The sequence below is a fragment of the Anastrepha ludens genome, chromosome 6 (assembly GCF_028408465.1).
Source record: "Anastrepha ludens isolate Willacy chromosome 6, idAnaLude1.1, whole genome shotgun sequence".
NCBI classification, from domain to species: Eukaryota; Metazoa; Arthropoda; class Insecta; order Diptera; family Tephritidae; genus Anastrepha; species Anastrepha ludens.
Genome location: NC_071502.1, coordinates 42004945 through 42031335, shown reverse-complemented (window position 1 = coordinate 42031335; position 26391 = coordinate 42004945). Strand labels below are relative to the sequence as shown.

The 26391-nt window shown below is 38.0% G+C and overlaps 1 protein-coding gene across 1 annotated transcript; it reads right to left on the bottom strand.

The window, feature by feature from the left end:
* Positions 1-1964: 1964 nt before the first annotated feature.
* On the bottom strand, positions 1965-25534 carry LOC128868067 (cyclic nucleotide-gated cation channel subunit A). Its single transcript, XM_054109799.1, has 7 exons — positions 25180-25534; positions 17109-17429; positions 16845-17007; positions 16222-16761; positions 7981-8646; positions 7761-7911; positions 1965-7493 (listed from the first exon to the last, which is right to left on the bottom strand). The coding sequence occupies exons 1-7, from the start codon at positions 25225-25227 to the stop codon at positions 7331-7333; spliced, it is 2052 nt and encodes a 683-aa protein (XP_053965774.1). The 5' UTR covers positions 25228-25534; the 3' UTR covers positions 1965-7330.
* Positions 25535-26391: the final 857 nt, after the last annotated feature.

The following is a 26391-nucleotide window of genomic DNA, read 5'->3' as shown; positions in this document are numbered from 1 at the left end:
ATTTAACTGCTAACTATAATAAAACCGAAGAAGTCGTGTGAATTCGAAAGGTAGAAATACCAAATATAATTATTACTTTGTGATTTTGTTTTGGTATCATATACTTTTAGTTTTGTGAAAATGTCTGAATTTGTGCCGAATAATCATCACATGCGGGAAGTGTTGATTTTGTTGTCTCATTCGAAAAAAACGGCGGCTGAAGCGCATCGAGAGCAACAAAAAGTTTACGGAGATGTTGCTTTAAGTGAAACAACGTGCCGAGATTGGTTCCGTCCCTTCAAAGACGGTGATTTTAATGTTGACGATCGTCCGCGTGAAGGAAGGCCAAAATCCTTCGAAGACGCTAAATTGAAGGCAACGCTCAATGAAGTTCCGTGTCAAATGCAAGAAGAGCTTGCTTTAGTATTAGGAGTTCCCCGCCAATCCATTTCCAAGCTATTGCATGCTTTGGAAATGATTCTGAAACAGGGGACCTGGGCTCCTTATGAGTTAAAACCAAAGAATGTTGAACGTCGTTTTTTCACCTGTGAACAACTGCTCCAGCGGCAAAAAAGGACGGTTTTATTCATAGTATCGCGACGGGTGATACAAATGGATTCATTATAGCGATCCAAAAAAAGAGAAAGCCCTGGAGACTGCTCGGTCATGCTTCTACGTCGTCGCCTCGGAGGGGCATCAAAAAGTGATTATACAGCATGACAACGTTCGGCCTCACTTTGCCAAACGCGTTAAAACCTACCTGGAAACACTGAAATGGATAATCCTACCCCACCCGCCATATTCTCCAGATATGGCGCCGTCCGATTATCACCTGTTCCGATCGATGGCACATGACCTAAGCTGACCAGCAGTTCCATTAATATGAAGACATCAAAAAATGGCTTGATCTGTGGATAGACTTAAAAGATGAACAGATCTACCAGAAATATGGGAAGAAGTAGTAGCCAGCGATGGGCAACACTTTCAATGATTCACTTGTAACCATATTTTCAGAATAAATTTCTATTTTCATCAAAAAACAGCGAGAACTTAGTTGCGCATCTAATAGATTTTTATAATTTTTGCTGAATTTCAATTTGAAAGAAATGTTAAATAGCAAATGCAATTTAAATAGCAATAAGGAAAAAATTTCTAGCATCATGCTGGCAAGATGTTGCGAGCTTTTTGACGGGTTGAACCCCGTAGCAGCAATATCAGCGAAAACATTGCTCTGCTCGTGGTATTGCTCTGAACTTGAACAGATGAGTAGAGGTAGTGCAAAACGCGTGGTCAACTTTCTTGCTCCGCTCCAAACTACATTTCGTTACTGCTATGTAGTAGCTCAGAATAATAGTAAACAAAAATTATTCAGTGCTATGTGTAGTTGGAGTGGTAGCAAAAAACTTGAGATCAATCGGAGCGCTACTTCCAAATCCATTCATGTGTACTCCAGCAACCGCTACTACTCTCGCTTCTATTGCTCTACTACTACTCCTATAGCAGCTATCTGAGCAGTGTTCGTTTTTATTTCGTTAGAAGCATTTTGTATGCGTGTTTGCGAGGGACACTAAAAATATAACTGACAAATTATGTAGTGTAAGTTGCAATTCTGGTTGGATACAACTTAAAATTATAGTTTTTTATATGTACTTCCTGAACGCTTTAACTTTTTATGCTAAAAAAAAATCCAGATGTGTATGATAGACTAATCTATTGATTATTGATAGCGAGAGCAAAAGATAGATCTAAGAAGTGGTGAAGCACTATCAAACCCAGAGCTTGATAGTGTATAACTTTGGCGATAAGCTATTGTGAAATTTCACGCATATTTCACCGCCCAGTATATTATATGGATTTTGATAGCTACTTCACGTGATATGGGAGCGTATTACTGTGTTTAACCGAAATAAAATGATTTTGCAGCGCAGCCAATATAAAATATTTTTTGCTTTTAGAAAAACAAAAACAAGAGCAAAAACCAGCATATGCAAAAAATTTAAGCACACAAATTTGGTAGAAATAAGTCAGTGAAGAGTCCAAAATTAAAAAGAAATTAATTTTACTCCATTAAAAAGGGGCAAACCTTTAATATGTGATAGCTTTGAGTTTTAAAAAATCATAATTCCTGAATAGACTCTAACTTTTTTCAGTCAAAAATTATCGTTAAACTGCTTGCGAGGCAATATAAACTTAGAATCGAACTGTTTGGAGAAAATTACTTGATCCAGAAAAATAGAATACAGGTTCGTATTCTACGACCCAAAATTAAGTTTGAGTATGTCGCCGTTTTTATGTGTCATTTTAGCGTCCCTACAATGCAGTTATGAAGGAAGTTTATTTAAAATCGTCCGCTAACTTTATGCTGAACAAAAAAGACCGTAAGCTACTAAATAGAAATATTTTAAAAATTAAGAGTTTTATTTTGTATTTCGTTTCACTTTTTAATTTAAGTCTTAATTATATTATATATTTATTAAATTCATATCTATACATTAATAAAATTGTATTTCGTTTTCGAAAGACGTATAGTTAATAGTATTCATTATTTCCTTTTTAAATACATTTTGTTTTTCTTTGAGGCACATGAAGTTTTTTTCTTACTTAAATGTATCTTAAATTTCTGCTTAACCTAGATTTGTATGTAGTATGTATGTAATATATATGTGCACATACTATCACATCCCCAAAGCAATGAGATCATAACTCGAGAGAGGACGACAATTCCCCATGACTATATTCTTATGTCTAAGACCAATACAAGAGTAATGACGAGAATGAGCATCGAAGAAGAAGAAATAGTGCATAGAGTGGGCGCGCGACTTTTTGATTGTTGCTTAGGGCGTATTTCGGGTTCATCACTATGATCCTGTGCGGAAGTAGAAACTGGTGATGAGGCATAAAAAAGTTGCAGCGCTGCTTAAAAATTTCGGTGAATTCAACTGGGTGGAAAATGTTGGTTTTTTGTAAAGGATTAATAATTTGTTATTGTTGGTTTTAATACAAAGCTTCATTTAGATTTGCTGTTTAGCAACCTGAGAGCAAGTCGGAATAATATTAAAGTTCACATAATCGCGATAAGTAGGTTGGATTCATCCTTTGTCGTGTATAGAAAATTTGACTCTGACTTTTTATTAGTTACTCTTTATAATCGAGCAACTGCGATACTACTTGGGAAAATATTGAATTGTAAAGAAAAATAAATTTCCGTATTTAACTGATAGTTCATAACTCATGCAATTTTCATAACTTTTATATTGCAAGAAGCATAAATTTACTCATCAATTGATAATTCCTTTAAACAAAGTTTCCTGCAGCTTACTAGCATTTTTATGTCTACATAAATGAAAAAATTATAGCAGTTTTTCTTTTTAATCAATGTATCAAAAATGGTACGTTTAGATCTCAATCGAAAAATTATTCTTTATATTTCTTATATATCTGCTCCCAACATATGTAGGCTACAAGACGAAATATTTATGGACCGATTTGTTTCATATTCAGAATGTATTTTAGTTTCATGATATGAAATATATTTACAAGAAATTGTCTAAATATTTATATAGTTGTATACTCACGCTGGCGCGGCAGTGAGAAAAAAGTAGTATCTGGTGCAGATTCGGCGGCCCTACATTGCTGCCGTTGGTGTCGATCTAAGGACAAGCAGTTTTTCGTGCGGTGCCACTTGCTCTCTTATCGCAAACCTAAGAAGTCTACTTATATATACAATACAGAGTGCGCCATCTTTTATGTCAGTATGAAAATATTGAATAACTTTGAAAAACAAAACCGCTGATTTGTATAAGAAAGGTATTTTTATTTGGTTTGCTTATTTATTTTTATTTATTTTATATCAATTTATATCAATCAAGTGGCCACCTTTATAAGCAACCACAACCTGCTATCTTTTTTCTGCGTTTGTCATCACTCTGTCAAGCATTTATGGTTTTATAGCGTCGATTTCGGTTGTTTCGGTGTAAAGCGATCCATGATTGAAATTGTACTGAATTGACGTATCGAAAAAATGTATGCTGAAGTCGATCGGTTGGTAAATGACAAAGTTCTTCAGCGTTTATATACCGACATAAAAGATGGAGCACCCTGTGCATATTGTAGCTACAGATGGAAAAACGTCGAGCATTATTTCTAGAGAAATAAAAAAAACGTTTTTCTTTGTTTAACATTTTTCAATGATTTTTATTGTGAAATTTGGTTTATTTCACACCAAGCGAACATTGAAAAATGTGACGCTTTGGAGTCCGCGCATAATTTGGTTAGTTATATCTCTACTAGCAATGAAGGTAGTTGGTTTTAAACGTTGATTATTTCCTGATATGTGGACTTTGAAAGAATAGTAATAATTAAAAAAGGGGTTTTTTTGAATTAGTTTTTCGTATCGACAATATCTTTTTGTCATTTTGAACTTGTGGATGTTCATAAATAGATAATTTTCTCCGATTTTACAATACGAAATAATTTTTTCAGTATCTTGTGTTTTGTGTTTTTTCAAAAATTATTTATTCATTCATTATTACCTATTTTGTCCCTTTCAAAGTAATCCTCATGCGATATTATGCACTTGTGCCAACTTTTTTTCCCATCTTCGAAACACTTCAAAAATCATTTTTTGTATCTTGTTGAGCTCCTCCTTCGATGCCGTCTTTATCTCGGCAATCGTAGCGTAGCGTCGTCCTTTCATGGGCCGCTTCAGTTTCGGGAAGAAGAAAAAGTCACAGGGGGCCAGATCTGGGGAATACGGTGGCTGTGGCATCATTAGTGTGTTGTTTTTGGCCAAAAAGTCGCGCACAACCAACGACGTGTGAGCAGGTGCGTTATCGTGATGCAAGAGCCAATTATTGTTCTTCCACAAATTCGGGCGTTTCTGGCGGATCGCTTTGCGCAAATTGCGCATAACTTGCAGGTAATATTTCTTATTGAGCGTTTTACCCTATGGAAGAACTCATGATGCACAATGCCCCTGCAATCGAAGAAAACGGTAAGCAAAGCTTTTACATTCGACCGAATTAGGCGCGCTTTTTTCGGTCTTGGTTCGTGCGACAGCTTCCATTGAGATGATTGAGCTTTGATTTCAACGTCATAACCATAAACCCACGATTCGTCACCAGTTATGACCCCCTGGAGCAAATTTGGGTCGTCACGGATGGAGTCCAACATCTCATTAGCAATGTTCATGCGATGCTGCTTTTGGCCGAAATTGAGCAGTTTTGGTGCGAATTTTGCGGCGACCCGTCTCATGCCCAAATCATTGAAAAAAAATCGAATGGCACGAGTCAACCGATATGTCTAGGGCCTCAGCAACTTTTTTAATCATTTTCTTCACTTCATCAATTTTTTCGTCTGTTTTTGAAGTGCTCGGGCGTCCGGCACGCTTTTCGTCGTTCACATCTTCTCGGCCTTCTGAGAACATTTTGTACCACCGATAGCCGCTGCTTTGGTCCAAATTTGATACAGGCTCTTTGATCCATCTTTTTGAATAAATCATAATTCTCAATTAAATTTTTACATGATAAGTTGGCGATGAAAAAATTGTCGCCCCAATGGGTGCCGTGATTGCTCACACGCAACAACAAGCGGATGCGGATTTTAACTTCGAAGCAGTGTTTGAAGCAATTTAAGCGAGATCTGAAGAAATTTTTGCATCGCGTGGTCACCGTTGATACAACCTAGATTCTTCATTGTACACCAGAAACTTAGCAACAATCAAAACAATAGATTTCTCCCGGTGAACCTGCTCTATCAGCCGGAAAGGTCGTAGCGATGACTTTTTCTTGTTCCCTAACATGAAGAACTGGCTCACGGCAAAAAAATTCAGTTCAAACGAGAAAGTCATCGCCGCGACAGAGACGTTTTTGGAGTGATCGACAAGTCCCAATTTTTGGAGGGGTTAAAATATGGCCGGAGCGTTGGGAGAAGTGTATCTTTCTACAAGGGGACTATGTTGAAAAATAAAGAACAAATGTTTGAAAAATGGTGTCTTCATTTCTAACACGGGCACTTATTTATCGCTCTCGTATTTTATTGCATACACATTTTAGTTCCTTTAAGGCTTCCACGAGAATTAAGCTGAAGAAGGAGGTTAAGAAAATTTGTAAATAAAGCTATTTTTAATATTGTAAACCACGCAGTAAAGAAGTCCATCAGCTGGCTAGTAATAAAGCTGCAAAATGGTAATATAAAACAAAACCTAACATCTGATTTTGTTCAGAGATATTAAATTTGTTTCGCTCTTACTGAAAAAAAATAACAAAAAAACTTTATTTTGGAATTACGGCCTTATTGATCTGCGGATGCGATTCGCACACATACATACATATGTACGTTATTATTTAATTTAATTTCTTAAATGTTCACACTTATGGTGTTGTGATTTCATTAATTATTTACTATTACAAACAGATGTACACATATCAATAGCGTGTCTGTATATATTTATATGTATATGAGGATAAAAATCATAATACTCGTCTTGAAAATGCTAGCGCTTTTTCGCAGTTTATCATTTAAATTACTTCATTCACTTTAAACGTAATCCAATTTAAATCTTTAATAAATGCATACACCAACACACACCTGCAAATGTAACTGTGGTCGTGTGCGCTTGGAATATACCTGTATCTGGGTAGAAACAAGTGTGGCTATGTGAGTGTGTAGAAATAGATTTTTTTTATGCTGTTCACATTCTGATACATAATATGTATACACATATGTATATACATGTGTATTTGTATTTGTTTGTGTATGTGTATGCGTACATGCAAATGCTACATACATTTGAATGTATTTGTTATCTTCCTACTCTCATTTTACTGTAAACTTACAATTTTCTCAACTTTGTGAATTTCAATTCATTTATCACCATTTAGTATCGCATCTAGCGCATCGGCACGTAAAAGTTGACTGAAGAAAAAGTTGTAGTGGGGTGAAGGGCGGTGTAATAGTGAACCAATCACCACACTTAGCTTAGAGGACGAATTTTAAAATTAGCAACTTCAGCAAAAACCACAAAAGCAACGGTGAAATACGACATTCGCCACAGTCAAGTAAGTAGAGCACAGGCAGCAGTCGCAAAGTACCGCAAACGGTGGCTAAGCAGCTCCCCACAGGCGCGCGAAAAAAGTGATTCATTTGCGCGCTTTCCTTCTTTCTGCGCGCGTCATTGGTATTTGTTGCCAACTCTTATTTTATCGAACTGCTTGCAATGAAATTCGTTTATTCTTTGTTGCCCGTTGTTGTTCGCTTTCACGTTGGCATTGGCTGGCTTTGGTTTTGCTTTTGGCACGGAAACGCTACACGCCTGCTTTGCATCACCACACACGGCATCGCATCAATACATTTACAATGTATTCTGTTTACTGTCGTTGGACTGGGTAGATGCCATCAAACGTTTTTGCCGTGTTCGCTTTTTCGGTTGCAGCGAGTAGAGTCGCCCGCTGCGCGGACGTGTTTGAGGTTCGGTCGCGCTAATGCCCGCATTGGAGTTGGCTGTTAATTGATAGCTGTGCAAACGAGAGGAAAATACCGAAATTTCAGTTAAATTTAATTCATCTACATTAAGTATCTATTAGCATGAGTATGCATATAAATAAGACGAATTGTGGAAAAAACTGCGGGCAAGAAATGCTGAACTGTATATGCGAGTTCGATGACCGCTTTCACACCTAATTTTCCACACATCAAACCATGCACTCATCCATTTTCCTATCATTTCGCATCCCGTAATTTTATTTCTCTCTTTTTCTAAGCCATTTTCTTTCAATACTCACTTTGATTCCAGTTTCGCCAGCCGCTGCTTAAGTTTTGCCTGGCTTGCTGTGTACTCGGCGAGCAAACGCGCTAACCGCACATTTAAGTTCTCCACCGACATCTCCAATTTCTCAATGCCACTTTCAATGCTGTCGTGTGCGCGTTGAGAATCTGTAAATTAAAATAAAAAGGTTTGTGTTGTTGTGAAATGTTCGCTTCTGAATGGTTTTGAGTACGCACCCGCAAAAACACTTTCGTCCAATAGTCCATCTTTGCGTAGCAACTGGCAGCCACGTTCTGTGAGTGTGGCGCGCGCTTCCGGATAATCGGCCAGCGTCTCCCACAAATCACGCTTCGCCAGACAGAAGAGATCCGAGTAGCCTAGTGAACGCACATTGGCCGTACGTCGATTGCCTGTGCGATTCCCCGCTATCTCCAGCACCGACACTTCGCCAAACACTGAGCCGGCGCCGAGTGTTGCAAATACAGTGACGCCATCGTCTGCCACCACCGACAATTTGCCGCGTTTCACTATGTACATCTCTTTGCCAACATCGCCTTTCCGGCAAATATAATCACCCGGACTGAACACTTGCAGTTTGAGTTTCAGCACTAGTGCCTCCAGCAGTCCGGGTTCACAGTCGTGGAAGATGCGCACCTGTTTCAGTGTGTCCATGTGCACTTGTATGGCGATTTCCGCTTTCAATTTGTCCGGCAGTGCGGCTAGTACGCGTTCTTCATCCAGCGCTCCACTCTGCGACCAAGTGTAGGCAAACCAACGTATCACACGCGCCTCCAACTCGTGACCAACTTTGCGGAAAGCCATATACTGTTTGACGCCGTCCATGCGATTTTGAAACTCGACGCGTGCCACATTCATGTTCGAAATCATGGAACCGATGTTGCCTGATGGCGAAAGGAGAATAGGGATTAGAAATTGAAATTTTCCGTAGTCAAATATTTGAAGAACAAGAGTTTCAAATGTGGTCTTATGCTTGGCTAATTCAATTGAAGTTGTCAGTGGCAAATTATTCGACATTACTTGAACCCACCCTATCATTTCCCACCGTTTGAGGCTTATTGATTTGTAAATCAAGGCGAATATCGCTATGCAGGTGTTCCAAATTAAACTTAACACGCTTCTGCAATATAATCTCGGATTTGGTAACAATTTTGCGCATTGGCATGCGTCATGATCTTCTGCTGACAAACAGAGGTTAAACTTAGCGACAAAAAATTTGAAGGCTTGTTTAACTGACATAAAAAAAGGAGATTGGAATTTTTTTTTTAAATCTTACTCCTACAATTGACACAAATTATTCTTTGTAGAATCAAAAAACCAATTAAAGTATCAACCACCACTAAGGAAAGACAAACGATGAAGAAGCAACGACATTGGAAAATTCTCATCAAAAAGTCTTATCGAACAACAAAGATAAACAAATTGACACGAATACTAATGTTAATATTGCTACCACGTGGATATTACGAATTAAATATAAAAAAGCACACGGATATGATAAGATGACGGGTAAAGCATTTACTGAGTTACCAATTGAGGCTTATATATTCCTTAGAAGTTTGTTTAACTTACTTAATTAACTTTAACTTACTACTTACAATACTTCCCAAAGGTATGACAAGTCGCTAAAATCATTGCGTTACCAAAACTGGGTGAAAATCCAACAGCTTCAACTTCACATCGACCTACATATAAGCCTACTTCCGACTATATCTAGAATTGCAGAAAAACTTTTACATGGCAGAATTATCCAAATTCTTGACTCGAAAAATTTCATTCCACATCATCAATTCGGTTTTCGAAAAAACTATCCAACAAATACGTCGAGTTACACAAAAAAGAGCTTCAGATATAAAAAATAAAGGATACTGCGTTGATCTATATTTGACAAAGTTTGCCACAAAAGCCTCTTAAATAAACTTAGGACAATAGTACCACTAGAATATTATTTAATTATCAAGAGCTACCATACTGATCGTGTCTTCTACTTTAAATAAAATGATAAATATTCACAGACATCCGATAACAGCAGAAATCCGTCAAGGCAGCGTCCTAGGCCCATTGCTATACATCTTATTTACATCTGACATACAATTTCCAAACAAAACTAGCTCAACTATAGCCACATTTGCAGACTACACAATTTTATTGTCATTTAAAAATGGTATCTCAACCGCAACAACAAAATTACAGATCTACATCAACAATGTAAGTGAGCGGTTGCCTTCCGCAGGCAATGGCAAGCCTCCGAGTGTATTTCTGCCATAAAAATATGTGCTTTTCGGAATCGACTGGAAACTGTAGGTCCCTCGATTTGTGGAACAACATCAAGGCACCATAAATAGGAGGAGGAGCTTTGTCATATATATGTATATATAAACTATACTTATTACTATATATATAGTATAAATACATATATATATATGAAAAGAAAACGTTCTGCGTCCGTAGGTTAGGTTAAGTAGTAATGGTTGCCCACAGAGTGGACCCCCTTGGACGAAAGAAGTTTGGTCGTTTGTGATACCATTGCAAGAGGGGAAAAGAGGTGAAGGAAAAAAAAGATAGGACGAAAAGGAAAGGGGTGGGGGGTTGAGTATTTGTAGACTATGAACGGTGACTAATTTGCGGTTGTATTAGCCTCTTTATGCTGCTGATGAAGTTCCTCAGATTCTTGATATCAAGACCTGCTATATCAGCAGGCGCAGAAGAGAAGTGAGAACCAAGATGCTTGAATCTTAGTCCCACGAGAGCTGGGTAAGTGCTGAGATGATTCCACCTCATCCTCCATACATCTGACGCAAAAAGGACTCGAAGTAATTCCGAGTCTCACGGCATGTATACCCCGCGGATAATGCCCCATGAGAATGCGCACGAAATTTGAGAGATGAGATTTTGTCATCCTCAGAATATACCTCGAACGCCTCCTATCCAAACGTTTCCAGAAGGACTTCGCGACCTTACACGTTCGTGTACTAGCCCAGCGCTCGCTGAGTTGGTGCACAGCCCATCCTTCCAGGAGTGAAGTGGAGCGCAGGTTGTCAAGGCGATCCCGATCCTCTCCTTTCACGGACACACTACCTCACAGGTCCCTTGTCTGGCCAGCTCGTCGGCTTCGCAGTTTCCAGCAATGTCACTGTGACCAGGTACCCAAATTATCTTTATTATCGAAGAATTCTGATGCAACCGAGAGAGAGACCAGGCATTCCCTGATCAGTTTCGAATGCACCATAATAGAGCCTATAGGGCCCTAATTGACGCTTGGCTATCGGAGTAAATATTTACCTTCTTAACAGTTATTACGCAAGTAAGTAGCGGCCAGCTGCTTCTTTGATTGCGGCCACCTCCGCTTGGAACACGATCCGATAACCTGAATTAGTGTCTGATGGGGGGCTCTTCGCAGAATACTGCTCCTTCAACCCTACCGTCCAACTTCGAGCCATCCGTGAACAGGTTAACCAGGTCCTGTCCCCAGGAGTTGCCCCCGATCCACTCCTGCCTTGATGGAATATGGGTGGAGAAAGTTCCGCCTGGACTAAGCGAGAGCACACACTGATCCTTCGACGGGGGGATGAACTCAAAGTTTCTGAGGATGCTTGAGTGCCCATATGTGAGATTGAGCTTACAGCACAATCCCTCAGCCTGATTGTGGTACGTGCAACGGCAATTCTGCCTGCAATGTCTGTAGGTACCACATTTAATATTACATTAAGCGCTAGAGTAGGAGTAGTTCGAAGCGCCTCACTGATTCCAATGAGTGCAGACCTTTGCAATCTCTCTAGTTTTTTAACTGATGTTATCCTCTCCAGTGAGTTACACCAGACAACGACTCCATATAACAAGATTGGCTTTATTATGGTATTATAGAGCCAAAATACAATTCTGGGCGAGAGTCCCCATCTTTTGCCAATTGCGCCCTTGCATCCATACAAGGCGATTGATGCCTTCCTTACTCTCTCCTCCATGTTCGACTTCCATGTTAGCTTACTGTCAAGGATTAGACCTAGGTGCTTCTCCTTGTCAGAAAGCACCAACGGCGCATCCCCCATCGAGGGGAGTTGAGTTCTGGGTATTTTATATTTCCTCGTGAAAAGGACGAGATCCATCTTAAGAGGATTCACCGATAAACCGCAGTCCGCTGCCCATCGAACAAGTACGTTCAGACATGCCTGCATTAAATCGTACTTGGTTTCTACAACCTTTTCTCTAACAATTAATGCCACATCATCCGCGTAGGCAATTACCCTACAGCCCCTTCTCACCAGCTCCTCCAGCAAGTCATTAATAAAATGATAAAAATAAGCTATAAAATTGCATACCAGAAATCTTTCTATAAATTCGAATTAAAAACCGTATAATAGGCATAAAAGGCTTATGGTATGTTTCAAATTTTTATTTGAAGAAATTTGAGTATTGGATTAATATATTGTAGCTTTGTTAGACAATGAGCTATATTTTTATACAAAATATGTAACATGCAAAAAACAAAGACAATAGTCAAAATTATTCAAAACGTTGATGTGGTATCATTTTGTCGCGGGGTGTAAATTGGCCTTAACCTCTCAGCATATTTTGTTATCGGTACTACCTACTGTGCCTACACAGCTGTTGAACAAAGTAAGTGCCTTGATGTTCGTAGATCGATCAACTACGAATTTCACCCAAATAATCCGCGATATAAATTGCTATCATTTATCAAAACATATACAAATACTTATATGTAAAAATTCTTCCTCCCCAAGTAGGTTTTGCTAAAACTTCAATTACTTAGTACTGGATTATTATTAGAAAACTTTTTTCTTGTCAAGAGTTTGGGGATACCAGGACTCACGCTGCTCCTTGTAGCAAAGGTGAGAGCACGTACCATAACCATTAGACCAACACTGCGTAATAAGTAGCCAACACACAAACGTAAATGACGTGACGTGACTTTGCAAGCCAAACAGCAAACAACAGAACACGCAAAATGCGAATGACAAGCGACGAAGGATAAAAGGCGACTCGCCATGATGTTTGATGTTGATGGTCGACCATCAGTCATTCACCGCCAACGACATCAAAGACAACTAAGAAGTACTCATTAAAGCGCGCAAAAAAGCGAAACAACGGAAGTAGAGACAACTAAATGCGTCTTCCGCCAACAACGGCACGAGAAGTGAGACTCAGAGGCACACAATTCATTTGCTTAGATGGCGTAATAAGACCAATTAAGCAATCAACAAGAACAAATTCATATAAGCGTGGCACAGGTAAAGCAGTTGGAAATACATACAGCATATTTAGAAGGGTCATCATTGTATAAATACTGGGAAATCATTAAAAAAGTCGAAGGTGAAGGACACTGACAAACTACGTTAAGGTCAGAATGTTTTGCTATTACCTGTGCGTGGACAAAGTGAAGGGAATGAAACGTGAACGCTATGGGAAGTGACATGAAAATGATCGATAGTGGCGATGGTGTGAACTAAAGTATAATATTATGTTAGAGGAAAGAAAAATATAGAAGAGGAACAAAAGGAAAGAAACTGAAAGCTTGACAGAGCAAGCTGCAATGCTTAAATTAGTAGCCTTCTTTTAGGTTGATGCCTATGCAACTGCCTAATCTAGCATCAAGTCAATGCTAAAGCCTTGATAGCTGGCATTAGATTCCAACTCCATTACATCCAAACTAGTCTTACAGTCTTACTGATAGGAACGAGAATTACTCGGCCGTTGACTTCATATTACTCTGATATGGATTCCCGGTCATAGGGATATAGGGGGTAAAGAAATAGCAGATGAGCTAGCAAGAGAAGGTTCAGCACTAGACATAACAGTCGCGGTTGCAGTTGCTACTCCATTCAACAAAATAAAAACATCCATAGCTTTACACTACTCTGCTTTAGCTGAAAGAAAGTGGAAGTAATTAACTACATGCAGTACAGCAAGAAAAACATGGCCGTCGTGCAACATCCAAAGGACGAATTACCTGTTAGTATACTCCCGCCCAAACATTTCACGTACCACTGCAACCCTTACAGGTCATTGGAAGGTAGGGGATCATGCAGCCAGACTTAACCTTCCTTTCAATCCCATCTGCAGATACCGTCAGGCGGAGGGGAGTGAAAGAAAGTATTTTTCACTATTTATGAGAATGTCCAGATCTATAATTAGAGAAAGACGGTGGAGCAAGACTTTGCTCTTTTGGTAAGCCTTTCCTACAGCAAATTAGTGAAATCTCATACAGAGAGATAAAAAGTTTGCTGTTATACTTAGATCTCACGAAGTGGATTTGACTCAAAGTGGAATTTAGTATTGAGTCTAACCCGATTAAGTGAAGAGCCAAGTCAATTTTAACCTAGAGATGATTTCTATATTTTCATGAAAGCCGGACGGTGATAAAATTCTTCCCAAAACAATCAACAATCCTTAATGTAGCCAAGGTAGCCGCACATCACTTAACGAGTCATTTCTCCCAAAGGTACGATGGGTTCTTGGTCATTGCGACATCGGTTCCAAGCTACCTGATTAGTACACAGACAATAACATAGACTTCCTCCTACCATGTAAGCAACTTATCTTTATAAGAAGTGCTAATGAATGATGGTGTAACGAGTCCACCTGTAGAATTTTCCGACAATTGTGGCCGTCTTCCATTGCTAAATGCACCTAAACTCTGCCAAACTAAAATAACCATAGTTTTAGCACATTGATTTCCGTTATAACGAAGCACTGTTTCAACGTACAAACAAACGTTATATGTAGAAGCCGTCTAAATAAGGAAGAGAAGAAGGAAATTTTTCAACCCTCTGTGCCATTGCTCTACTCCATCCAGATGTAGATTCACCATTTTAGGTAGACAATTTTTCAATGAGTTTGAAGATCTTAGCGCTGCGGAAATCAGAGACCTTCTAAATGTTCTACACGATTCACATTGGTTTTAGGAAATATAAGGGCATGTTGCTCATTCAACATCATATGTGCCTCATAGTGGACAACCTACTCTAAGTAAAAACTCAACTAATATATAATGCGATGCTAGTGCTAGTCCGATTTACAATTGTCAAGCAACGGTGGTACAATTTTGGTAGGAATATTAATCACAGATGTGGCAAACTAACAAAGAAACAGAACTCTAATCAGTTGACTTAGGGCGTCACCTGGCGGTAGTTCTGGAAACTTCTTGATCAAGGTGGTATTCTACGTGCCAAGCTTGTTAATGAAGGACCAGCTACCACTTTTCATGCTTTCCTAAATCAACTAATTTAACTTGACTCTACTTTTGGTCCAACCTCATTGAAGCACTGCATTTTGTTATACGGAAACGATCAAAATGCTTTAGGATTTTGTCGGCCTTAATATTGGCTGAATAATTTGGCTTAAGTAACATAAACAAAATCCAGATTTGTCATACAATACCACCCAGCTGTTAAGGAGATTCGCACTCGAGAAAAACCCTGAGAGAAGTGTTGGTATATCCAACACAGAGAGGAGGAAGACCTTCCTTAATCCCAATCAGCAGGGGGTGCATCGAAAATTTTCAGAGGTGGAACGTTTGTAATCATTTAGGATAATATGCCGCGAGTGGAGACAGTGGACCTATATCCGTTTATATGTTTACAGGTGTCTCTGTCAATTCCACTGAATGAAGCACATCTTTCCGTCTACGTATTTTGAAACCGCCAAAGCGCAAAGGTTCATAAACTGTACGTAGAACTCTTCTGTTCAATTGTCCACTCAGCCCAAAGTAACGCATATTGGCAAGACTGAATCTTTTTTAATAGTTTTGAGGTCATACCTTTCTAAAGCATTCTGAAAAAGGGTACTGAAGAGTAAATAATGTAGTTTAAAGCCCAGCCGTTAGTAGAGTCTATTCTTTGAGAAAGAAAATATGGTTTTGAGTCCAAGTAATTACTGCCGCGTATTTTTTATTTATATAAAATTAGCTTACAACATAAATCTTATAAGCTATTTTAAGTTAGGAGCTATAGCAGCGAGGCCTTAAGCTTGATAATTTTATATACATATGCATACTTCCATTCTTAAACTTAGTAGATACAATTTTATTTTAAATCTTATGGTAAAGATTGGTTCTTTTGAGGAATTTTGTTATTAGGGATATTGACTCAAGAGAAGGGACTGAGAGGTGTGAAATTGGGTTTGTGTTAGTGAATATTTGTTCTCTACGGGTAGCATACAGGGGGCAACTCAGTAGAAGATGAGTTACTGTGACTAAGATATCTGTGTTGCAAGTACAATATAATGGGTTTGTGTTATTCATAAGATGGCCATGTGTTATTTTCGTGTGTCCTAACCTAAGGCGTTCGAATTTTATAATGTCTAGTCGTGAAGGTTTTTTATTCGTTTTTTGTAGAAAATCTGTTATATTGGTCTTTGTGTAGTTAACGTTAACGCGTAAATTTGCATCATTTCTAAATAAATAGATTCAAAATATTTAAGTCTAAAAATTGCAAAATACTCACCCACTATAGTAGCGAATATCAGCACACCAGCCAAAAAGTCCGCCACCACGAACAAGTATTCCGCATCGTTTTCGGGCGTTGGTGTCTCACCGATCGTCGTTAAGGTCAATGTAGACCAATAAAAGCTATAAATGTACTGCCTTTGTAATGTACTGTTCCGTGAACCGTTCAGATTGTACACCCAATTGTCCGTGCCGAAACCTAAGGCATAACTAATCGCAAAGTACATGCAAGCATTCCAATGAATCAGCACCAGAATAGCGAGCACCACTTTGCAAATGCGAAAAGCATTCGGATAACCAGTAGCCGTCTCCGTACGATCGAACCACTCCCACAGACGCGGCGCACGCAACAAACGATTTAGCCGCACTATCACGGGGCAGGGCAGCATTTTGGCACTACATGAATTTGGCGACCACCAGATATAGGCGATATCGGTGGGTAACATCGACAACACATCGATGGACCAACCTTTGGCATGGAAGTAGTGGCGCCGCAGCTTGTAGGCATCACGCACCAGCAGACCCTGATCCAAGTAGCCTGCAGAAAAGTGCAGAAGTAGTGTGCAGAAAATGAGAATAAAATATGGGAGAAAAATCACTTGGGCGTTTTCAGTTACTTACCCTCATGCATATGCACCAGCGTATCCACTAGATATATAAGATCACAAAGGTAGTCTAGAAAGTACCATGCGGTTGGGGCACGTTGATTGATCTCCCAAAAAACGGAACGCCCCACAACGAATATAATATTATACAGTACAGCTAAAGATACGATGCCTAGCCACTGCAGGCAGAAAAGAAGCGAAGAAGAGAAACGTAAAATATGTACATTTCAACAAATGATAAGTCAGCAGGCTTCTGTTGTTTTTTGTTTTTTTGACTCACCCTATAATGCGACTGCAGTGTTGGATTCACCGAAAGCCGATTACACAGCCGACTGGTGCCGCGTATTTCGCTGGAAAGACCTTCATCGGCAGGTGGAGTGTTTGTCGCAGTTGGGCCGTTGGCAGCGCCCTCTTCACTAGCCGCTGCGGCAGCTGTTATTGTGCTGGCTGTGGTCTTGCCAATTTTATCGACATTATTGGTATTGGAAAATTTCTCGAGAAACCAATCGGGCGGTTTAGAGCGACTGCGTCGTGTTAAACGTTGCCGCAGCGCGTTCAATGTGCGGCGCAGCGTGGAAGGCTTTGTGCGTTTTGTTTGGTCCTGCGGAAAGAATAGCAATTAGGAAACGAAATGTATTAAAATAAATGCATACATTGATCTACTAATAAACTTATTTTATTACATGTATATAGGTATATAATATAATTGGCATTTACGCCCTTTATTTGGTGTTTGAACGAGCACCTCCTGCAATTTGTGCCGTGCGTCTTGATGTTTTTCCATACGCCATTTCCGAAGGGCAGATGGGTTATTATGAGGAGCTTTTTATGGCGTAAATACACTCTTAGGCTTGCCATTGCCTGGGGCGGGGTGACCGCTATTAGAAAACAACACTTTTCTGTTATTTGGCAAATTTACCTACAGCAATACTAACTAAACATAAGTATGGCTACATATAAAATCCATTGGAAACCACGTAATACGTAATATTTTTGATGATGTAATATTTTTTATGACGCGGTATGTGTTCTTAAATACCAACATATACAAGTGTAACAAAATCCATACAAACTAAATAAAATGTTCTGCACCGCAGCACAGTGGTCGAAATGGTGGTTCAAGCGGAATTAAATTCATATCTCAAGAAAAAGAATTCGAATTAAAGTTTCTGGAACATTTTTGGAAAGCAAAACGTTTAAATTTTTTTCATTTCAGTTTTTCATAGTATCATAACTAGTTGCAGTGGAATATTTTTAGTGATGTACAATTTTCACAAAATGGGTTTTATTTGATAAATTTAAAATTAAAGTATGCCAAATGAATAAAGTTTTGATAGTAACAGCCGACATAGAACACAAATTTTTTTATATTTCTTATATATTTCTAAATTATTTATATTACAAAAGATTTTATTCATTTTTCAGTCACAATCTGAGTCGCTTTTATCTGAACTAAGCTCTTTATGTTTCATATCTTTATCAAAAAGAATTTGCAATGGTTTTTTATCCAAACCATTTTTTATTATTTATTAATTTTTTTTTACGAACTGTGGATAGAACTTACAGATAAAGGCGATATCGTGGCTTCGTACGAACTGAAAATAGCATTCATAAAATTCTCCACAGTGCATTTTTTTAACTTTTTCTTGCATGATGCTCGCGATAATTACGGAAGTCTTTGTTTTTAGCTTCAGTGCTTCTTCTGACATTTGCCCGATTGAAAGTGGAGCAGCATCTATAATGTCACCTCGGTGAATTAAAATTTTATGTAAATACAAAGCTGGTCATTTATAGCCAAGGATATTTTGTAACACAGAGTTCCGCTGGTTTTGTAGCGTATTGTCGAAATGAATCAATATTAATTCGATATCCACAAGAAATAGATCGTATATATAATCACGCTGAATCTTAAAATCAGTTCTTCACCTACACCACTTAATTTGGTCGTTATTGAAGTATGATAATTGCCGATCTTACATATAGACGGCGTTGATAATTGTTTTGAACAGCTTGTGATTATTTATTTTAATTTTTTCTTTTGACAGTTATAAGCTGTCACTTCTAACTTGCTTTAGAAAAAAAAGTGCGCGTAATTCTGTTTATATTTGTTTGTTTAGCGTTAATTTTAATATGGAGTCCACAAAAGAACATGCTCGTCATATTTTACTTTATTATTTCTATAGAGGAAAAAGCGCAGAGAGGTTGCTAAAAAGTTGCTCAATTTGTATGGTGATAAAGTCTTAAAAGAAAAACAGTGTCAAAATTGGTTTATCAAATTCTGTTCTGGAGATTTTTCACTTAAAGATGAGCCATGGTCAGGTCGGCCAAGTCGATAGACACAGGGCTTTAATCGAAATGGATCGTCATGTAACTTTGCGTGGGATTGGAGAGAAATTAAATATACCAAAATCAACCCTTCATGAGCATATAAACAGTCTTGGACTGGTAAAAAAGTTTGATATTTGGGTAGCGCATGAATTGAAAGAAATTCATTTAGCCAACCGATTCAACGCTTGTGATATGCATCTTAAACACAAGGAAGTCGATCCGTTTTTGAAGCGGAGTATCACTGGCGATGAAAAATGGATTTTTTACAATCACGTCAATCGAAAACGATCATGGGCCAAGTATGATGATGTTTTGTGTACTTAATCCTGCCATAAGTGCTGTTACAAATTAAGTCCGTTATAAATATGAAAATATAATACTTTCTTTAATGAAGTGATTTTTATTTAATTATGCAAATATTAAAGTGACAAATCTGCAATTTTCATTCGAAATGGTCACCATTTGCTTTTACACAAGCTTTCAAACGATTAGGTCATTCAGCTATAGCAGCAAGCACGGTTTCTATCGATATTGACGTGGATCATCGAACCAAAGCTTGTTTCATACTCTCCAAATTTCTGTGAGGCCTTCGACAGGCCATTTTCTCCAATTCTGCCCACAAAGTGTAGTCCAATGGATTCAGACCTGGACTTCCAGAGGGTCAATCTTCAGCGGCTAGATATTACTGCTCAACTGCTTCACCTTGTCTTCCAGGATATCCGCCTGGTAGACTTTTGCTTACGGTCGAGTTTCCGCTCCCCGAAAAACTCGGATTAGGTAGTTTTCCAAGGTTACTACAAGTATTAACTTTGACTACAATTTAAACTTAAACAAATTCACAAACATTTCCCAAGATGTTTTTAGCTATTTCATACCTTTAACTTTGAACTAAACACTTTGATTAAATTAAAAAGGAACTTGCTTACTAAAGCAGCGAGTTTCAGTATACAATGTAAAAAAAGGAGAAAGTTTTTGCCTGCGCTTGGCACAACACTTGTTATGTTTGGCAGCACAGAGCTGTACGAAAATGCAAAAAAGATAGTGCTAATCTCTGCAATGGATTGTTGGTTAGGAAAAGAAAAGCAATTTCTTCGGCATTTCTTAACATTAGATTTTAATTAAATCCCATTAGATCGCTCGTTTCGACCACTGTGCACCGCCTGCTTTCAGTTTACAAAAGACAGCATTTAGGCGTGTGAATATTTGGCCTCTGTGCGGCCCTTGTGTCTTTGGTGTCTAACTGTGAGCGTTAACAATGCCTTTCAAGCTCTTTATTCATACGATGAAGACAATGCAATGCTGCCAGTGACAGCGTTTAATCCACTAATGTGTCTAGCAAGTTGTCAGTACGCCCCTATTTAGTAATCCATATTCATCATACCGTTCATTGTCTTCAAACAGCGAATATGAACATGAAACTATAATGCAAAAAACAAACTTTGCTACTGTGGCCTTGAGAACGGAAATTGTTTAAGCTGAAATAGAGCGTGCACTGTAAGGGGTTGACAGTAGCTTACCAAAAAAAACAAAAAGCAAAAAACATGAGACTGCACGAAAAATTAGGGAAAATCTATATTTATATTTTTTTAGAAATATTCTAAAACTAAAACAGCATGTGTCTCTGTTATATAATAAAATATCTTGATAGCGACCCACTTATGTCAGAAGCATGAATGTGCAAATTTAAATTTTTGAGTTAATGGGTTGAATCTATTAGCCTTTGGAACTTCCATATTATACCAAAACTTAGAATACCCCACGTGCAAGGAAACTACAAGTAAATTTTTAACCAAACCTTTTAATTCTCATAAAACAATAAATTTTCAAACTTCATTTTTAAACATTTTTATTTTTACATATTTATTTTAAAGGTTTTCGGTGGGCGATATATATAGATTTGGGTCGCCGAGCTTCTCCTATAATTCGTGCTGTACGTCTTGATACGAGTATAGTCCTATAAAGGAAGGCGCCTCCAGTAAAGGTGGGCTGTAAAGGTTACACTAAGGCCTTTATGCTCTGCGACCAGATTGATCTATTGTGCGTCCCTAAGTGCTTAATTCAAATTACTTAGTATTGCGAGGAATCGAACCGGCTTCTTACAAGGGAGAATTTGTAGATCTTCATCCTGTAGTGGGTACGAGCCCAGGATTCTGTGTATCCTGCGACCTAATGCTTCACAGTTGGTGATTAAGTATTACATGGACTCCTCTTCATCAAAGCAGAACCTCTATTGTATTGAAATGTTTATTGTAGGCAAAGTTTCCTATAAGTGCACTAGATTATTCTGAACTTTTTATCCAGGATCACAACAGATTTTGCTCAGTTGGTATTAAAGTTCAGGAACTTTTTGGACTAAGGCCGTTTGTGCCATTCCAGTAGGCCGTGGTTTTTATTTGAATTCATTTTTTGACTATAAGGACTTTAATTATTATATTAAACGTAAAGCTGTTTAAGGTATTGAGGACTGATTGACTGTCCGAAAATATTTTAGTTTTAACTTTTTCGAACACTTTTCCGGATACGATTTCCACTGTTTCCGTTATGGCGAAGATCTCAGCTACCCCCTGGAGCGTTTTGGCTGATCTGTATATAATTCTTGCCTAGAGTAACACCGATCCCGCGCAGCAGATGATATGGTTATGAGAGGGTTTTCCATGGCAGAAGTGTACTCGGAGGTTTGCCGAGGGGTGACTGCAGTTATTAGAAACTTTTTCTATAATTTAATATCTTAAGCCTACAGTAGACTTTGAACTCTGATTCTGTGGTAGTAATGCACAAAATGTTCGAGTAAATTTTTTCATCATGAATTTCGATCATTTTGAATACACCCACCACTTTTTTTACCCGGTAAATACGTTCGTTAGAAAAGCGTGCACCAAAGAATTGTGTGAAAAAAGTACATGCGACATACATATATGTAGTATGGCAAATTTGGGGATATGTGAGGCCTCTTGTGTGCTATGCTTTGCGTTGTTTGCATTTCACTGATCCAATGACTTCCTATAAAACTCGATGCTTGCCAAAACAATAGATATTAAAAGGATTATTCCTCCTTCACTTTCGTTCTCCATTTGATAAGTGGGGTGGTTGACTCCGCATCATTACTCGAAAAAATTAATATTCGGTTGATTTTATGAAAAACTTCCTCGGTGGAAAAAATCAATGTTTTCACTACCACTGTTGTTGTTAGTTCAATGTTGTAGGTAGTTCAATAGGCTCTCCACTGCAAGCCTAGCTACAGTTAAGCTGACAAAATTACGACTAAGTTAATATGAGTAGTAGGCCGGGTCGATTTGTGGGGATCAAAATAAGAAACTTTGCCGAAGGAACCATACCTCTAAAACGAATTCTGATGTCCCCCAATTTGGGTCGAACTTTTTAGTTTCTTTTCTCATCTTAAGGCCAAAAATGGTGATATTTTGAAATGAATGTATGGGGAACCCCCCAGGGGAGTTCCAGGGGGTGTGCCACTGGCATCGGTGGATCGGCTGTCCAAAGTTAGTGGGGGTCGGTCATACATTTGGACTCGATAGGAGCACTCTAAATGAGTCAAAGTGGGATTTTTCGTTCGACCCAAATTGGGCGACATCAGAATTCGTTTTAGAGGTATGGTTCCTTCGGCAAAGTTTCTTATTTTGATCCCTAGAATACGATTTTCACAGAGCAATGAGCGATTTTGAAATCGACCCGCCCTAATGAGTAGCCTAAAAACTGTTTTCACTAAATCTTGCAAATAGTGATAATCGATCGAGGGAATATAAAGAGAGAAAAATAGAATTTATGTATACTTGAGTTATTAGAAATTCATTGCTGCTCTAATGTCGTTAAGTGTTAAAGTAAGTAAACTTCAAGAAAGTGGTACTCGAAATTTAGTGCCCCACGCCCATGTCTGTCTAATGCTCACGAGGGAAATTGAAATTTAAAGTTCTGTTCCCATGTTTTCGCAACTTTTCGGTACTGCTTGTAAGTGCTCGTAAAATTTTAAGCTCATTCCTCTTAAAATGGGTTTGTTTCTTAAAACTGGAGAGAAATTGGTTTGATATTTTATTTGGAAGTGCATAACCGTTTTATGATTCAACGTAAAATTGGTTTTTAAAAACCCTTTACTACTCAATTTTTGAATCAAATAACAAATTTTAAATTCTACAAACAACTCTGTGTGGCCTTAAAGACAAATGCATATTGCAAAAATTATTGATCTCCCAGAAACCTCTTCAAGGTCAGTTAAAAAAAAATGTTTCCAAGATTATCGAAGTAGTTTTAGCCAGTAAAAAATAAAATAAGCAAAAACATTCCAACTAAGAAACAGATTTTTTTAAAATGACATTCTTAAAAAACCAACAAAACATTAAAATAAGAAAACACACAAAAAACCAATAGAAGATCTAACATTTTTTTATTATAACTCAACACCTTATGCGTAGAGTTTAGGAGCCTTTAACTATATTAATATAATTACACTTAAATTTCCAGAACTTTTCATTTAGCTACCGTAATGTTTAGTACTAATGCAGCAGCTCGTTGAAGACAACAATATTTATGGGAGACAAATCGTAAAGAACTATAACAGGACAGATGAAGTTCTATTTGTCGTGCGCTATCTCAAAAACACTATGGCCTCAATACGACAGAAACCGGACGCTTAAGGTGATGGGAATTCCCCGCCATTGAAACTCCTAACTCATTGCGGTGTTCACTGGTCACTGGGTGATCAGAACTCATGTGGAGAAGCTTGGGCTTTCGTACAACCCCTATTGCAGAAGCTGCGGGGATCCTGCAGAGAAAGAGATTTTCTTTACAAATGTCCGGCTCTGACGGCTAGGCACTTGAGATTCCTTAGCATACCCTTTGAGGATGGCCTGCGTAGATCTCTTTTCTCTCCTTCACTACATCAACAGCCCATTACATTTTTCACAGATAGTGGTCCACATTCCAAAACATAAATATTCAACCGTTAAAATTACGCCTCAACTTTTTAAGAGAAAACGGCGGAAACTTCTTCTTTAATATGCTTATATTTTTAGCCCTTGCGCTCGTATTCAATTCGGGCATGGGTTAAATATCTCGAACATTTTTTTTTTTAACCCAATGACATTTAATGTACTCTCAGATACTGTCAGATACTCAGTTTTATTGAATAGAATATCAAAAAAAAAGTACGAATAGCGTAGTACACATAACAGAAGTGAAACTTTCAAGGCAGACAAAGAAGGAGGAGAGACCCGAGAGAGAATTAGAGAGAGAGAAAGAAAGAATATATATCTTAATAAATTCACATTATTTGCAGAGAAACGCCCGACACAAACCATGGCAAGAACGTGTACTACTTCGAGCGTTTATCACCCGCCCAAACGCAGCGATTCCAGGACCGCAGCAACGGCACAAATTACCGCAAGGCAGTACCAATAAATCAGACGCCGAAAACGGAAATAAGCGCCAAAAACAAGGTACCAAAAAAAGTCAAAAAAATTGGGACCAAGGAAATATAACGGTGGCACCAAGGAAAAATAATGCCAAAAAGTAGGCTCCAAAAATAAATTTCCTCTAAGTTTGCACCAAAAAAAAACTCAGGAAAAATAGCCTAAAGTGTATCTAAGATATATGTAAGGTAAAGCTCTCTCTGTCCTTTTCATCTACGTTACATCTTTTTCCTCTCTCGCGGAACGAAAATGCCCAAAACGTTGCCTTGAAATTTTACTCTCCATTCTCGCTCGTCCATCGACCCCTAAGGAACACTTCACTTCAAAAACAAAATTAAGTGGATTTTCAGGTCCGGGTCTTTTGCATTCGAATTGAATATTGGCATTCTTGATTTTTTCGTTACAAAGATATTGTATAATGCTGCAAAGTACAGGAAACTTACACTATTAATTAATATTCCGACGTTGCTTATATAATATTTTATATTTTTAAAGTACTGATTAATTGATGCGACTATGAAGCTTTAAATGAAAAGCGGGCTAAGGTGTGCAAATATAATTTAAAAGAATACTAACTACGATTAATTCAAAATGAAATTTTACCATATCACTGGTTCCAGCAATTGTAGACACATCAACAGAATGCACCATTTTTCCAAATCGTTTTTGCAACACAATTTTTCCAAAAATCTGCACAAATTTCACAATAATCTTCGGTTAATTGCTGATCAATTAAACTGCAATTTTGTGTTGATTAAAAATATCCACTTCATTTCTACACGAATTGCATAATTTTGCTTTATAACACTTTTATAATTTCCATTTGCCTCCAAAGCGCCATTGTCTCATCACTTCATCACCTCAAATATTCAGTATTTATGCACGTATTCTCAGCTAGAAAATTCTAAAGAAATTTCAATAAATTCATGACTGCTGTCAATTGTACGCAGACGCACGAAGAAAAACAACGCTAAAAAAATTGAATTAAAATTAAAATTTCGTTGTGCGTCAGTAGTAAACAGAACAACAGCTTATAGCTTAAGGGTATGAGTGAGGCGTATGAGCAATCCCGTTTACTGTTCATATCTGTATGCCTGTATACATAGGTAAGTACATACCTATACAGCTATAGGTACGTGTAATTTATTTGATTTTTTGTTATTCTTTGTGTTTGCGCACTTCGAGTTGCGCATGTGCGTATAAATTACACGATTTGTACTTCAAAATTATTTTTAACGCGAAAAATCGAGAAAAAAACCAAATTATTTTCTAAATAAATAAATTTTAGCAATCGATCAGCCGGACAACCGCTTAGACACATACTCGCCGACACACAGACGGTTAAGCACAATGAAGCGGCAGCTGGTTAAAAGTAACGTTTAATGCCGTTGCAGCTATGCGCTGACGATGGTGACAGTTTGTTCAGCGCATGCGCAAGCCTTTGCACTGCATATTCGCGCTTTGTTTACAACAACTTTATTACTGCTCGTACACAGTTGTCAAACGTTTATGGGTAGACAACAAATTTACGTGCCTATAAATGTAAACTCGCAACGGTTTCACTAATTTTCCGTCAAAAAGCAGTTAAATCACTTTTTTTACATTTTTTGTATTCATTGATTTTCATGACTTCGCAGTTGTTTTTGAATATATGTATGAAAATTGAAGACTCACAAGGAATATAAATTCGAATATAAAATGTGGTGTCATTGCAGGCGTTTTTTTTAATTTTTTAAATTTATTTTATAACAAAAAATGTATGGGTTTACTCTGCATTTAAATAATTTTTTACAAAACTCCATGTTTTAGTATTTT